The sequence below is a fragment of the Pantherophis guttatus genome, chromosome 1 (assembly GCF_059756535.1).
Source record: "Pantherophis guttatus breed Tessera chromosome 1, ASM5975653v1, whole genome shotgun sequence".
NCBI classification, from domain to species: Eukaryota; Metazoa; Chordata; class Lepidosauria; order Squamata; family Colubridae; genus Pantherophis; species Pantherophis guttatus.
This window is the reverse complement of record NC_142063.1, coordinates 302,263,755-302,277,686: the sequence shown is the minus strand read 5'-3', so window position 1 is coordinate 302,277,686 and position 13,932 is coordinate 302,263,755. Positions and strand designations below refer to the sequence as shown.

Genomic DNA, 13,932 nt, shown 5'->3' with positions numbered 1-13,932 from the left:
AACTGCAGGGGCTTGTCCAGGTAGTTGCCTGGAGTATACCATGACTTGAAGGTAGATACATGCACCATTGTTTGATACCTAGGTACTTGAAGGATTGTCTCTTCCAAGTGGAATCTACCTGTCTGGTACATTCTTCCTGGAAAAACTATTAATTGCTTTCTAAATTCATGAAGTGATGAGAGCTGAGCCAGAAAGTGCTGCTTTCCTTTTACGGTGCCAAGTCCTGTGGAATGGTCTCTTCCCAGAAATCAGATTTGATCCTTTCTTAGTGGTATTGCAAAAAAATATTAAAGACTGAATTTTTCTGGAGGACATTTAATGTGAAGTATGTCACCTTCATTTCCGCTATTTTATTTCTATATAATTTTCAATTTTTATGTATTCATGTCAAATTGTTATTGACCTTTTTATTATGATATTATGTTTTATATTTTTATATTTAACCATATCATTACTGTAAATTGTCAGCAGTCTGTGATTGATTAAGCAGGAAATAAATCTGATAAATAAATAATATATAAATAAAATATTTTGCTCTTTACAGAAACTCATAATCAAGATTGGTTGATTTCATTTTTATTGTTATTATTAAAATGAAGAAGCACATAAAAATACCAATATTCATTTTTATTTTAAAATGTTCTAATTTTTGAATCGCTGAATCATTTTTGTCAGTTTCAATTAAGACTAAAAATATAAACTTGTTCCTTGCAAATACCAATAGAAAAAGTTTCCAGATGCACAAATGGGAACTTGTTCCAAATATATTCCCTGTGTGTGTGGTGTTTGTAATAATAATTGTAACAATAATATGATTTCCATCATGCTAATTTTAACTTTAAAAAACCCAAAAACAATTCTAAGTGTCATTTATAATTAGGGGCTAAAATTCAAAATTAGCTTCATCAGAGAAACAATAGACAATTATCTTCACAATATTCCATAATCAATTATACTAAAACTAGTATATCACCAGAGTGTACACACAAATATAGGTATCTATACAAATCCATTGTTATATAGAAAAAGTACAGCAACCAGAAGATTTGCAAATCCTTTAAACATATACTGAGTCTATTTCTTCATACAGCTTTCACATTATTTGTTCAAGCACGAAAGTTAATTTCACAGGACATGGAATTGCCAATCTGTGTCCTAAAGGCTGCATGCAGGCACACATTACTTTTGTTAATATATCTCAGAATTCGGACTACATTATAAAGTTTCAGAGATGTAGTTGCTGAAATTAAGCAATGCAGTTTCTCGCTATTTTGAAATAGGAAACATGCAAAAACTATAGATAAAATTGGGGGTTGAATTATGTACAAATAAACATGAAGTTGTCAAATTGCATAATCTTTTGTTGAAATCTGAAATGGTGAACAAACAAGTGAAAAAGTGTATGATAAAATGGACTAACACCTTTGGATATACCATTAATGTTGGAACAATGGGAGAACATATGGTTGAAAGGACTGAAAGTTTCATTATGTTATAACATTAAAAGATAATTTTTATAAAATGATATACTGTTGGTATATAACTCCAAAAAATTAGCCAGAATTATAAATAAACTTCAAATTTTATGTTGAGAATCTAGGAGGCATTGAAGATTATTTTATAATGTCTGGTGGACTTGTAAAAAAGCCACAAAATGTTGGATTCAAATACATACCCTGATAAAGAATTCTGAAGACTAAGATTCAACTGAAACCAGAAATTTTCTTGTTGGGATTAATGGACAGACAACTAAAAAAAGAGCCATGGAAGACTATTTTTGTATATGACCACTGCAGTGAGACTAACATATGTAAAAAAATGGCAAGTCTCTGATATTCCTATAATACAGGAATGGTTAGTGAAGATGATGAACTAGAAGATATGGTAAAATTAACTTGTTTGCTTAGAGAAAGATATATTAGTGATTGGAAACTCCTCATGGACTTTTTGTTTAAAGAGAGAGAGAGAGAGAGAGAGAGAGAGAGAGAGAGAGAGAGAGAGGGAGAGAGAGAGAGAGAGAGAGAGAGATTGATATTAATTTTTTCAATAAAATATATTTTTTAAAATTGTAATATCTATTTTAAATTTGTGTTCATTCTTTCAGGTTTTTATTAAACCTGAATATTGAATATTAACAAACAAGTACTGTTCAAGCTATGCTATTCATCCAATTAGACACAGGCTGAATGGCCTTGTAAGAGCCCTAAAGTAGGGGTGTCAAACTGGATTTCTTCAAGGGCCATATCAGCATTGTAGCTCTCCTCTGAAGGCCGGCCAGGGGGGGAGGGAGACAGGACAGACACCTCCTGCAGCCAAAACAGGGCGCAGGGGGACCGTGCATGGCCTTGCCGCGGTCCCCCGTGCCCCGTTTTGGGCCTGGACAGCCTCCTGCAGCACCCTGCTGGCCAAAACGGGGTGCGGGATGCTTCATGTGGCCCCCCACAAGTTTTGGCTGCCAGAGGCACCGCAGGCTGGTCCTTTGCTATTTCCAGGCTGGCACCACAGGCCAGATTTCAGCACCCCGGCCCCGCAGGCCGGATTTCAGTATCCGGGCTGTGGGCTTTAAGTTTGACACCCCGTCCTAAAGTATGGGATGAGAATCAGGGAGACCCAGGCTTTCTTCAGGCTCAACCACGGAAATCACCACTGGGTGATTTGGGTCCAGCTGCTATCTCTTGGTCCAACCTATCTCACAGAGTGATTGTTAGGTGTGGGGAAGAAGAGAGTAATTAAAGAAATAATGCTATGTATACAGCTTTGGTTCCTGAATGAATGGCAGGCTATAAACTCAATAAATAAATAAAGATAAACACACCCATGTACTGGTAACCTAAGTCATCAAGCAACATACTTTTAACATACTTTTTGGAGTTTATTTTTATTGTTTTATTATACAAAAGAATAAATCAAAAGTTAAAAAGAAAAAAGAAAACCAAACAACCCAACACACAAGGAAAAACAGGGATATTATGGTATTTTTTAAAATTTCTATTTAGAAACTGGATGTTTAAACCATTAAAAAAAACATCTTTGGATCCGCATGGTACACATTCAGATTACTTACAAACTGGAATACTGAAAACTGCATCAATTACAATAAAATCTGGAACTGGAAAATGATAAATATAGCATGCTTACCTTCTGAGAGAATATCTGGTACATCAGCTTGATACCTGGGTCCAACTCTGATTTCACCTTTGTCTGCCAGAAGTGTTTTCAATGATGGGTCATACACCAGAGAATAAAAGAAAGTATCCTAAAATGAGAAAAGTGAATAAAATAAATAAAACCAAAGCAGGGAAAAATCTATACCCTTCTTCTAAACGTTCTGAGTCTAAATAGCTGAAAGATAGAAACAGTGATTGAGGCTGCTAGGCTCCAAAGCTCAGCAAATCTGGAGAGTCATGGCGATTGCTACCTCCTCCACTAAAAAGTTTTTTTTAAAGATAATACTAAAATGATCCTTGGGATATTAAATTTGAGTTATAGAATCTTGGTTGTTGAGTGAAGCATTTCAGAGACAGACAGACATGTGACTGTTTCACTCAACGATCACAATCCTGACACTCACTGTTGCAGTCATTAAGCAATCTCCTGAGTTGTTAAATGGATATGGTGAAAAAGCTGCCTGCCAGGAGGATTTCAGCTCTGTGTGGAGGTGAAATCCTCCTGGCTGGCAGCCTTTTTGCTGCCAGATGTTCCTGTAGTCAACTGAAGGATTTCTCCTCCCCTCCATATATGGAGGAAAAATCCTTCAGCAGGATTTCAGCTCCATTCCTGCAGCTTGTTAAGGGAATTTCTGCTCCTCTCTGTGCAGAGGGAAAATCCTTCTTTCGTATTTCAGCTCCATTCTTGCAGGCCACTGAGCTATTTTAGTTCCCCTTGATCCTCTGTGCTTGCAATCCTTCCTGTTGGCTTTCCCACGCACTCTCTGGGTAAGCAGGTAGAGAAGATTACAAATAGGTATCACATGATTGCAGGGCACTTGGCAAAAAGTTGTAAATGTGACCCAGTCCCAAAACCCAATCATGTGACCATGGGGGGGGTTTGCAAAATATTACAATTGTGTTTTAGGTTATAAGTCAACAACTACTTGTATTTAAATTATTATGATTTACCTGTCCAAGTAATTTCCATTAGCCTATTTTAAGTACTCAGACTGTGTGGAGCATTTAAAAGAGGTGCTTTGCAAAATGTGTTTGCAGGAAGAGTTTTAAGCACCTGAATGAGCTTGCAAAGGGCAAAGCTGCCTAAATGCTTCAAAAAGTAGTGCTTCATTTGCACTAAAATGCCTTGTGAAGTATATCTTTTGATGTTTACAGCTCTTCTAAAAATAACTGAGGTTTAACACAATGTGAATGGGCTATCTTGATCCAATCCAAAAGTATTAAGTTCCAGCATAGCTTAGAATCACTTTCTCTTTTCTTTAAATTATTAAATATTGAAAAATAAATAAATATATATATAAATATATATATATAAATATATATATATATATATATATATATATATATATATATATATATATATATATATATATATATATATATATATATTTTAGAAAACAAGCTTTAGGCAAAAATATTTTAGCAGTATTTTTACTATAGCAATAATACATGATATATATTTTATCCAGAAAGACATTCACTGAATTCAGAGGGACTCATTCTCACAAAAGTGACTATAGAATTACAGTGCTTTAGTCTATGAATCAAAAAGCAGAGGATTCAATTAATTAGTTCTGGTTTTTTTTACTAAGACATTGTAGAAATTGGGTGGGGTGGGGGGGTATAAGGTAGGCATACTCTCTCATATACCAAAGGGCACTTAAATTGTTTTTGAGAATTATATACAAGATATTTAATATTTATCAGTTTATGCATACTTATGGACAATAACAAAAAGTTCCAATGAATCATATTCCTACGTCCTTCAAAAATCTGTAATAATAAAAATATTATCTGTTATGAAACATTATCTGTTTCAAATTTTACTATGAGAATTTGTGCAAAGAGCTAATTTGGTACGAAGTTTAGAGAGCCAGATATTAATTTATGAGTAGAGGCTGATAGGTATATACCATAAAAACTTATTATCCCTAATAGACTGAATTTAAATCCTTTGCTAAATAGGTTTGGTAAACAATCTTTATGGTGTAATACTGAGATTTCTAGTTGTCATGCTTATAAGGATATGCATATAAAGATATGCTCATCTTAAATCTTCTTTAGAATGTTGAAAAGGTAAAATTCCTGTTCTTAGTAGCAAAGATCCCTCTTTGTCCATCCAGTAACAGCTCTCTCATATTTAAATATAACCCTAGTGTTAATAAGTAGTAAGAGAAACAAAACAAAAGTATTAGTTTAAGAAAATCACCTTTGGTATTCTGAGCTGCAAGTTACTGGTGGAAAATCAAATGAATAGCTTCAGTAGTATTTCAATAAAGCATCAATAATTCAGGAGACCAAATTACCACACCACAAAACAATAAAACAAATACCAAACCATTTCACCTTTATAACAGCAATATACTATTAAGCAAAATTACAGTTTGGTTTTACAGCAATCTGTTAAAAATGAAATACTCAATAACATGTGAATAAAAGGATATTGATAAGTGAACCAATTATATACCTCTTTGGCAAGATACGACAATACAGACTCTGTCTCATTCAGAAGGGCAACGCTGCATTTTCCCCTATGGAAGCAGAAAAAAGGAAGTGTTTATGTCTAGAAATATCTTTTTGCAAGCTAAAGGGAAACAAATCTGTCAACCAAGTTCATAGTTTGAACAGTTCAGTTACTGTATATCTTATCATTTCTACAAACATACAGACTTCAGGAGAGCTCTGCAGAATTGCCAAAGGCCATTTTACTCTAGTTTCTATTCCCACAATGGCTATGCAGATGCTGATAGGAAACTAACAAGGTCTTAATGCAAAAATAGTTTTCCTCCTTGCATTTTTTTAATTCAAGCTAACTTGATTTTCTCTGTGGAAATAATATTCAGCCATTGTGACCATTAAATTTTAATTATATTAAATGCATTACCTTACAACTGGCTTAAATGTAAGAGATCAACAAACGAAAAGAAAGAAGGAAGAAAATAAGACATTCAGTTCTGGGACAAGTTCATGATTCTCATACCAGGACTAGCAATCTGAGTGAATCCACAACCATCCCTGTAATGAGAGTGAATAGCTTGAGGGATGTGGGAGTAATTACTGACCTGAAGAGACAGCTTGTACCTCTGCCCTAACCTACAATGACCACAAATCTTTTATTATAAAGGACAGTCCTTTACTTTAGAAATTCTTGAAAAGAATTTCATTCTTGTGAAAAATATGGAAATTGTCTTGTTTAAATGAATTTGATTTTAGGTATTTTTATTAGAATATGCATTTTTTTTAAAAAAGTATTTGTTGGTTTTACTTTGAATTTTCCTTTGTAAGCAAAATTATAAACAATCTTTTTTATCCTTATGAACCTCTTTCAGATTTGCCTTTTTTTCAGTTTGTCCTTTATTGTTTCCAAGAAAATATTATACCCTAACCTTATAAATACAGACATACCTATGAAGTAGTGCTCCCTCCCATTATACAATTGAACATCATTTGCCCATTTTGGGATTGAACTTGTTGTACTACTCAAAACCTAGACAAACAGACCTAGCCGGATTTCAACTGACAAATACAAACCTTTTCTTTTATCCCAAATTACATCTTGCCCAAGGTGGAAAACTACAGGGAGTTGCCCAGGCAATCATCAGTGTGACTTGAAGGTATATGCACGTATACACACACACATACACAGAATTGGATTTAACACATAAATTTTTAAATGCTTCTCATTAAATGCTGTCACACATTTTTACAGGGATACTTTATTAAACCTTGGAATCATATTGTTCTACCTGTCTATTATATTGATAACGAACCACTTCAAAGGCTGACAGTGCCCACATTTTGTCAAGCAATCATCAGTATCTATTCTACAAGCATCAATCCAAGAAGACATACTCATCTTTTTTTGCAACAATCTAGATGTGCTAGATCCAAAGCTCATATGGAAATAGATTCCAAATTTTAGGAATATGGTTTTAAATATTAATTGACAACATTAACATATCCATAATAATAATACTGACAATTCAACAATTCAATCAATGTGGAATAGCATGAAAATCATATGTATAAACATACTTTCAACTTTATCTCTAACTCAAAAACATAAAAAGACAGTTTACAAACCCCTTTTAAGCATCAAGATGTTAATGAACCCCTATAAAAAAATTTAATGGATTATTTTCATTTTAAAATAAAAAAGATATATATGACTTTTTTAAAAATGCAATACCATAGATTTGTTAGAACTCAATATTTCAATTATTTATTGCAAATTTCAAATTATCAATATTTTATCTCCGTAGAATCTCCATCTGTTGATGTAACTAAATCACTGGCTTTATTTTAAAAAAAAAAGGTTATATAATACACTCAAAACTGTAGAAATTTCTGTGACTACAAATAAATCAAGCCCAGACTGGGAATATAACGAATAGTTTAATTAAATATATTGCCAATCAATAATTAGATACACTTTATTCTGTTTGTAATTTTCCAAAAGTCTTAAAGAAGCAATCAGCAAGAAGCAAATCTAAAGTTGTTAACCACATTTTTGGTTTAGATTTCCAAAATAATAAACAAAAGGTTTATCCACTAACTTTAAATAAGGAATATTCCAGAGAATTAATCTCTCAGTAAATAAGTCAGAATTAAATTGCTTTTCCAATAACATCTAAATATGTCCTACTGCCTTAAGGACAACACATTTTAATTCCTACTGTAATTAGATCCCAGTACCTCCTACTGTTTCAAAGGATCTAAATAATATCACTCTAATCATTTATTCATTATTTATTAAATTTATATGCCTCCCCACATCTCCTGGATAAGGCAACTCTGGGCAGCTAATAATGCTCATAATAACACAATGTTCAAATGCTAACACATTCCAAAGGAAACAGAAATGTATTTGCTTCAAATTCTGTAAAATTAAATTCATCTTCATACATAGAACATAGAATATTTAGAAAATAGTTTGACCCCCCTCATCTTTGTAGGAGCCCCTCAAATATTGGAACCCTGCAATCATGTCTCGATACTCCTTCTTTTCATTAGGCTAGACATACCCAATTCCGATAAACGTTCTTCCTATGTTTTAGCCTCCAGCCCCGCTAATCATTCTTGTTTCTCTTCTCTTTACTCTTTCCAGAATCTCAACATTTTTTGTCATACTGTTTTGTTTTGTTTTTGTCATACAGCTGTAATTTAGAAAGAAAGAATCTCATAGTCTGATTGATCCATGAAAATCAATTTCAACTATACTGGTTTATAGAAATAGAATTTATATAGGTATCCTTCTTAAAATACATACTGGACATTAAATTAATTTACGTAATTTGCCCCAAAAAACACATGGGCATTTCCTACCACCCATGAGTATCATTTTTCATCTGTGTTATTGTCACAGTTACACCCTATATAGCTGGCAAACCAAGAATTCAAAAAGCACACAAATTTCAGAAACGTTTATATAATGCTAGCCTGAAGTAAGAAAATAATCTTGAAAACTGTAAGAGTGAATTCCACTCAGACTCAGAGTGAGTTAATTCAGATGGAAACTCTTCAAAGTCCTTCCTTCCCGCAGTTTTCACATCTGGACTGCATCATGTCTTCTCACCTAAATAGCATTTCTTCCATGTTTCCTTTCTCCAGTCTCTCAGAACTTCACAGTTTACCATTTTGACATTTACTAATTAAAATATTTTTCTGATAAATTATTCCTAAGAATCCCGACAATAAACCACACCCATTTTTTTGCCATATTTTCACAAAATCATTATTGCCAATTGGCAGCACATTAGATTTCTTTCAGTTTATCGAGAAAATGTGCAACATTATTGTATAACACCCACAAAAATTGAGAGCTTTGATAATTGCTAATAAGACCTCAAATATACTCAATATACAATAACAATTATGTTCCAATTGAGCCATTTTCACTGTCCAGCAAAAGCAATAATTTTAATCCAAGAAATAAAAGTTAAGGGAAATTCATTTATTCTCATAATATGTTCCAAAAATGTAATAGGTAATGTGTTAGAACAGTATCTGGACCTCTGTAAGAAGAAAAATGGCAGGATATACAGTGTTCAATCAAAACAACCAGTATACATATATTATTAATGCAAGGCTAATAATCAACTTAATAAAATGTCATGCAAAAATCATCCATTAATTTACTAAGATGATAAATAAAAGAAGTTCAATTTTGAGTAGTCTCATGCAAAACATTCAATAAGCTATTTCATTCCAGATTAACATTATTGTATCAACGACAGCCACAGCACCACTAGGAGAGCATAACAAATAAAACCCAGCAATCAGGGGCCAAATTATAAAAATAATATGGAAGGCTAAGATCTGAAGATAATGTTCTGAATACAACATCTCCCTTTTTAAAAGGTAGTAAAATTGTAAAAATGCTCCATTTGGAATTAATTGAAAATTGCTGGTTAGAGTTGTACACATTGTTTTGCTTAGTAATATAAGAGTAGGGAAAGGATTCCTTAGTATACTTTTTTAAAATTCAGCTCTTCAAGTTAGTCTCTAACAACATGTTCAAGCATTTTTCTATTAGCTTTCATTTCAACAGGTGGACAGCATGATTAACCACTCACTCTTGTTATACCTGCACCAACAGGTAACTGCCCTTATTAACACTGTTATTTTAATAATTTTTGAGTAGGAGAATCAGACACAACATTCAAGATTATTAAGTAAATTTTTCTTTTTGTTTGTAACCTGTAACTGAACAATTATCAAGTCAAGCAACTATTACAAACAGAGTTATTATGTGCTGCTATCTGTGAAATCCTCCAGTGCAGATATTATATTGGATGTTGCAGTCAAGAGGCCAACAATTTCCATTTTTTCCAGGTTCCCAATAAACTGTTCGGTATGTTTTGTAACAGCAGGGCTGAGTGTGTAGCCTGAAAGGCTCACAATTTCAACTACCAATCTCTACCGGGCCTGATAGCTCAGCAGACTAAAAGCATTGTGATTAACACCAGCTGTCTGCAATTACTGTAAGTTCGAATCTCACCAGGCTCAAGGTTGACTCAGTCTTCCATCCTTTCTAAGGTAGGTTAAATGAGGACCCAGTTTGTGGGGGCAATAAGCTGACTTTGTATAAATATACAAAAGTATGAAGGCTATTGCTTAACGCATTGTAAGCCGCCCTGAGTCTCCGGAGAAGGGCGGCATATAAATCAAATTAAAAAAAAAAATCTCACAAATCCTCTGGGGGTACACACCTTGGCTTCATCTCCTGCCTTGGTGTAGCATCTTGGTAGTCACTGTTATCCTCATCTATCTTTTAGGAAAATTCCTTTGTAATACACCTCCAGCATGTGCTTAAACTAGCTTACTGGAAGTAAAAGAAAAAGATATGATAAATCTAAAACAGTTTATAACATCATCTCCTCATCCTGAGCACTGAGACATGTTGCTAGGAAAATCAGCACCCACTGTTTTAAAAGACATTTACACAGACCCATCCTTCATTAAAAAAAAAAAGGGAAAGGATTCTTTCTTTATGCTTAAATTCCTCTTCAATTTTGAGTAGTCTAATGCAAGACATTCAATAATGCAAAAGATAAAAATACAGATCTGATAAAATTACAGACATATTTAAAGAACCTCTCGTGGATACTTTACAGAAAGTAATAAAATTCTGGAAACCATACATTTTTAAAGTAATGTCAAAACATACAAGGATTGATTTTGTAGGTAAACAGGGACAATAACCTCTAGAGACAATAAAGCATTAACTAATATAGAAAAGAAATTAATATTCTTAGTAGTATTCTCTTATTCCTGTACAGAATAGACAACTCCAGGCATAAATGTTAACCCTATACCAATTTAATTATGCGGTAAAATATTTTTCCTGAAAATTCCAATTTGTATCAGAAGCCAAGGGGAAATAATAAATCCCACCTGGTTTCCAGCCTCTCATCTTTGAGCCAAAGCCAACTTTGGCTTTATTTTTAAAAACAAATCATTTTCTCCTGTAACCAAAAGGGAGGGCTTTGGAAGAACCTGGTGCATTGTTTGCTAAAATCTATGTGCTTCTATTTGAGATGGAAAAAAATTGTACCTGAATGTCCGAGCCAGCAATTCGCTTTTTGACATGAGGCCTGGCAAGAAGGCAGACTGCAAGAGTGAATGTGGGATGAGGAGCTGCCTACCCATTCACTATACACCATATTGAATAATCAATTTTATTTTATTTTATTTTATTTTGTGTATCATTTTGTGCATGTTGAAATATATTTGTGAATAGACTTGTGTTTGAAATCTTCATTCTTTCTAAATTCTGGTTGGCATTAACTACAAATGATGGTTGCTCTGTATTTGCATGTCATACTTAATCTAAGACTAGACACTGGCCATGGATAAAGAGGTGTGCAGACAGGTGTGATGAGGTCTCATGCATATTTATCATAATCAGTACAGTGGGTTAAGGAGAACAGCAAGTATGTTCCATTCTTCAGGATCTGATTGACCACTCATATGCAGGATATGACTTGAGTAAGTCAGTATAATTGTATTGATACAAGTGCTTCAAAATTCTAACTGCATTTAGAAGGAATGTGATCCAAAAGAAAAGAAAAGTGATGTAAATAGATGTGTTGAAATGAAAGTATAGATTTAGAAATGAATGAAAATGTATAGTCTGTTATGCTTACGTGGACATATAAATATTTAATGGTTCAAAAGAAAAATCACAAAACTGAAAGGATATACATTTTCACACCGAAATATGGCAGTTAATTGGGGGGGGGGGGTTTCCTTCTTCCTTTTCAATTAACATACAATCATATTGCATTTTTCTTCTTTTTAATATAAGAACTATACATTTCTTTTCTCTTCATCATAAGGGATCAATCTGTTCTGCCTGGTACTGTAGATCTACTTGTTGGCTTTTTTGTTATATAGACTTATATAAAAGCTATTATTTTTGCTTATGTTCCATTAGTTCTTGAAGTAATTGGAAATCTGCTTTGCTTGTAGCACAGTTAAATCTTATTAAGTCATCTTACATTCTGAACAACATACAGACCATATAGATGTTTTCTATCATGCATATCAACCTTTTTTTCCCTTTATTGTTCTGCTTAAAACCCAACATGCAGAAGACCACTAGAGAACTCAGAAGAGCTCTAGAGAATTCGAAAGTTTACAAACCAAGAAAATTCCAAAAATTTACAAATTCCAGATCAAAATGCATACATTAAAAGGATGTATAATTTTAACTTTAAGAAGTTATTAGACATTGTGATAATTTTATTTGAAATCTATGTTGAAATATATTATTAGCCCAATAAAATTAACTGACTGTTATTGGCATGAGAATAGATTTCAACACCTCAAAAATATTAATAGCCCAGATTAAAATGATAACAGTTCCCTGTGATCTCAAACTTCAATGTTACTGAGTCAACAAGCAAAAATAGAATATTCAGTATTAAGATTGGTAGAAATGTGAGCATCAAGGCTACATTTAAACCTTAAAATCGACATAAAATATTGATCCTAAAGTGATGTATATGTTTCTAAGAAATTTACTTTCCAGCAAAGCAGATGGGACGATGTTAAATTAAACTTTTAAAAAGGACAAATAGTTCCAAGATATTTAGCTAGCTGTAGATTTAGATCCAGTATGTGGAACTTAAAACTCTCAGTGACTAGGGTTACCTTATGTTGCCAGTCAGCATCCAAGACTTGCTGTTTAAAAAGCATTGAAGTGATCATAGTGCATGGACAACAAAAATGTGAGGACAGGCAAGGATTAGTAGCTTATACAACATCATCCTTGGGATGCACCGTATCTCCCTTCTAGCTTATCCGCCTGTCTAGATTTCCATGCTGTAATACAAACAAATGTTTGGGGGCTCTGGTGATAACAAGAAGTTAAAAGCAGTGCAACAGTTTAGATTACCAGAGAAAAGTTTATCTCATAGAAGAAAGGAAAGGCTACTAAACTGAGCTGGCATAAATGTGAAACAATCAGACAGAATTCTAGGAAAGGAATTGGAATTGAGGTATGGGAAATAGATGGACATAGGGAGCTGTGCATTTTGAAAATGGATTTTAATAAAGACAACATGCCCTGGTAAACCTAAGTCAAATTGGGGAATATTTGTACTGCTAAAAAGAATTGATGGTCACAATTTGAAGAAGTGAATTGAAGATCAGAATAGGATGAAGAGTGCTAAAGAAAGACAATAACTATTAAATGCAGAGGGTGCAATGAGATACTAGAACAGTGATGGTGAACCTTTTCGGCACTGAGTGCCCAAACCGGAACAAGTGTGCACTCATGCACATCGGCCAGCTGGTCTTCGGGTTTCCAGCACTCTGGCATATGCAAAAACCAGCTGGCCGACATGCATGTGCATGCTGGAAAACCAAAGACCAGTTGGTCAGCACACATTGTTATGATCTTGGTTTCCTGAGTCATTAAAATACACAAGTAGTCCCAAAAACCTCTTTTATTGCAACAGCTGTGAATTACGTTCATTCACAGCTGAGTCCCAATTATTTGCAAAAAGTCCTTCGGGAGAAGTCCTTCGGGATAATCACCAACCTTTATCACCCTTGATACACTGCCAAAGACCTACTTGGCAAAGCCACAGGGAGTCCAGAATCAAACAGAGATGCCAACTGGGAACAGAATTAACAAGGTTGCTTTCCTGCAAAGGGCCCAAACGTGCCTTTGCTCCTCTTTTAAGCCTTATGGGAGGGGCCAATTATCTCCAGGCCTTACTCCCAAGTCCCTTTTGTTTTAACTGTTCTTGCCTTC

At 33.9% G+C, this 13,932-nt stretch overlaps 1 protein-coding gene across 1 annotated transcript in view; it reads right to left on the bottom strand.

The window, feature by feature from the left end:
* MTA3 (metastasis associated 1 family member 3) overlaps positions 1-13,932 on the bottom strand; it is a 125,490-nt gene that overhangs the window by 77,016 nt on the left and 34,542 nt on the right. Inside the window, exons 5-6 of the mRNA XM_034427684.3 lie at positions 5,635-5,698; positions 3,139-3,256 (exon numbers count right to left, since the gene is read on the bottom strand). Coding sequence (XP_034283575.2) covers positions 3,139-3,256; positions 5,635-5,698 — 182 coding nt within the window. The remainder of the gene's footprint in view (positions 1-3,138; positions 3,257-5,634; positions 5,699-13,932) is intronic.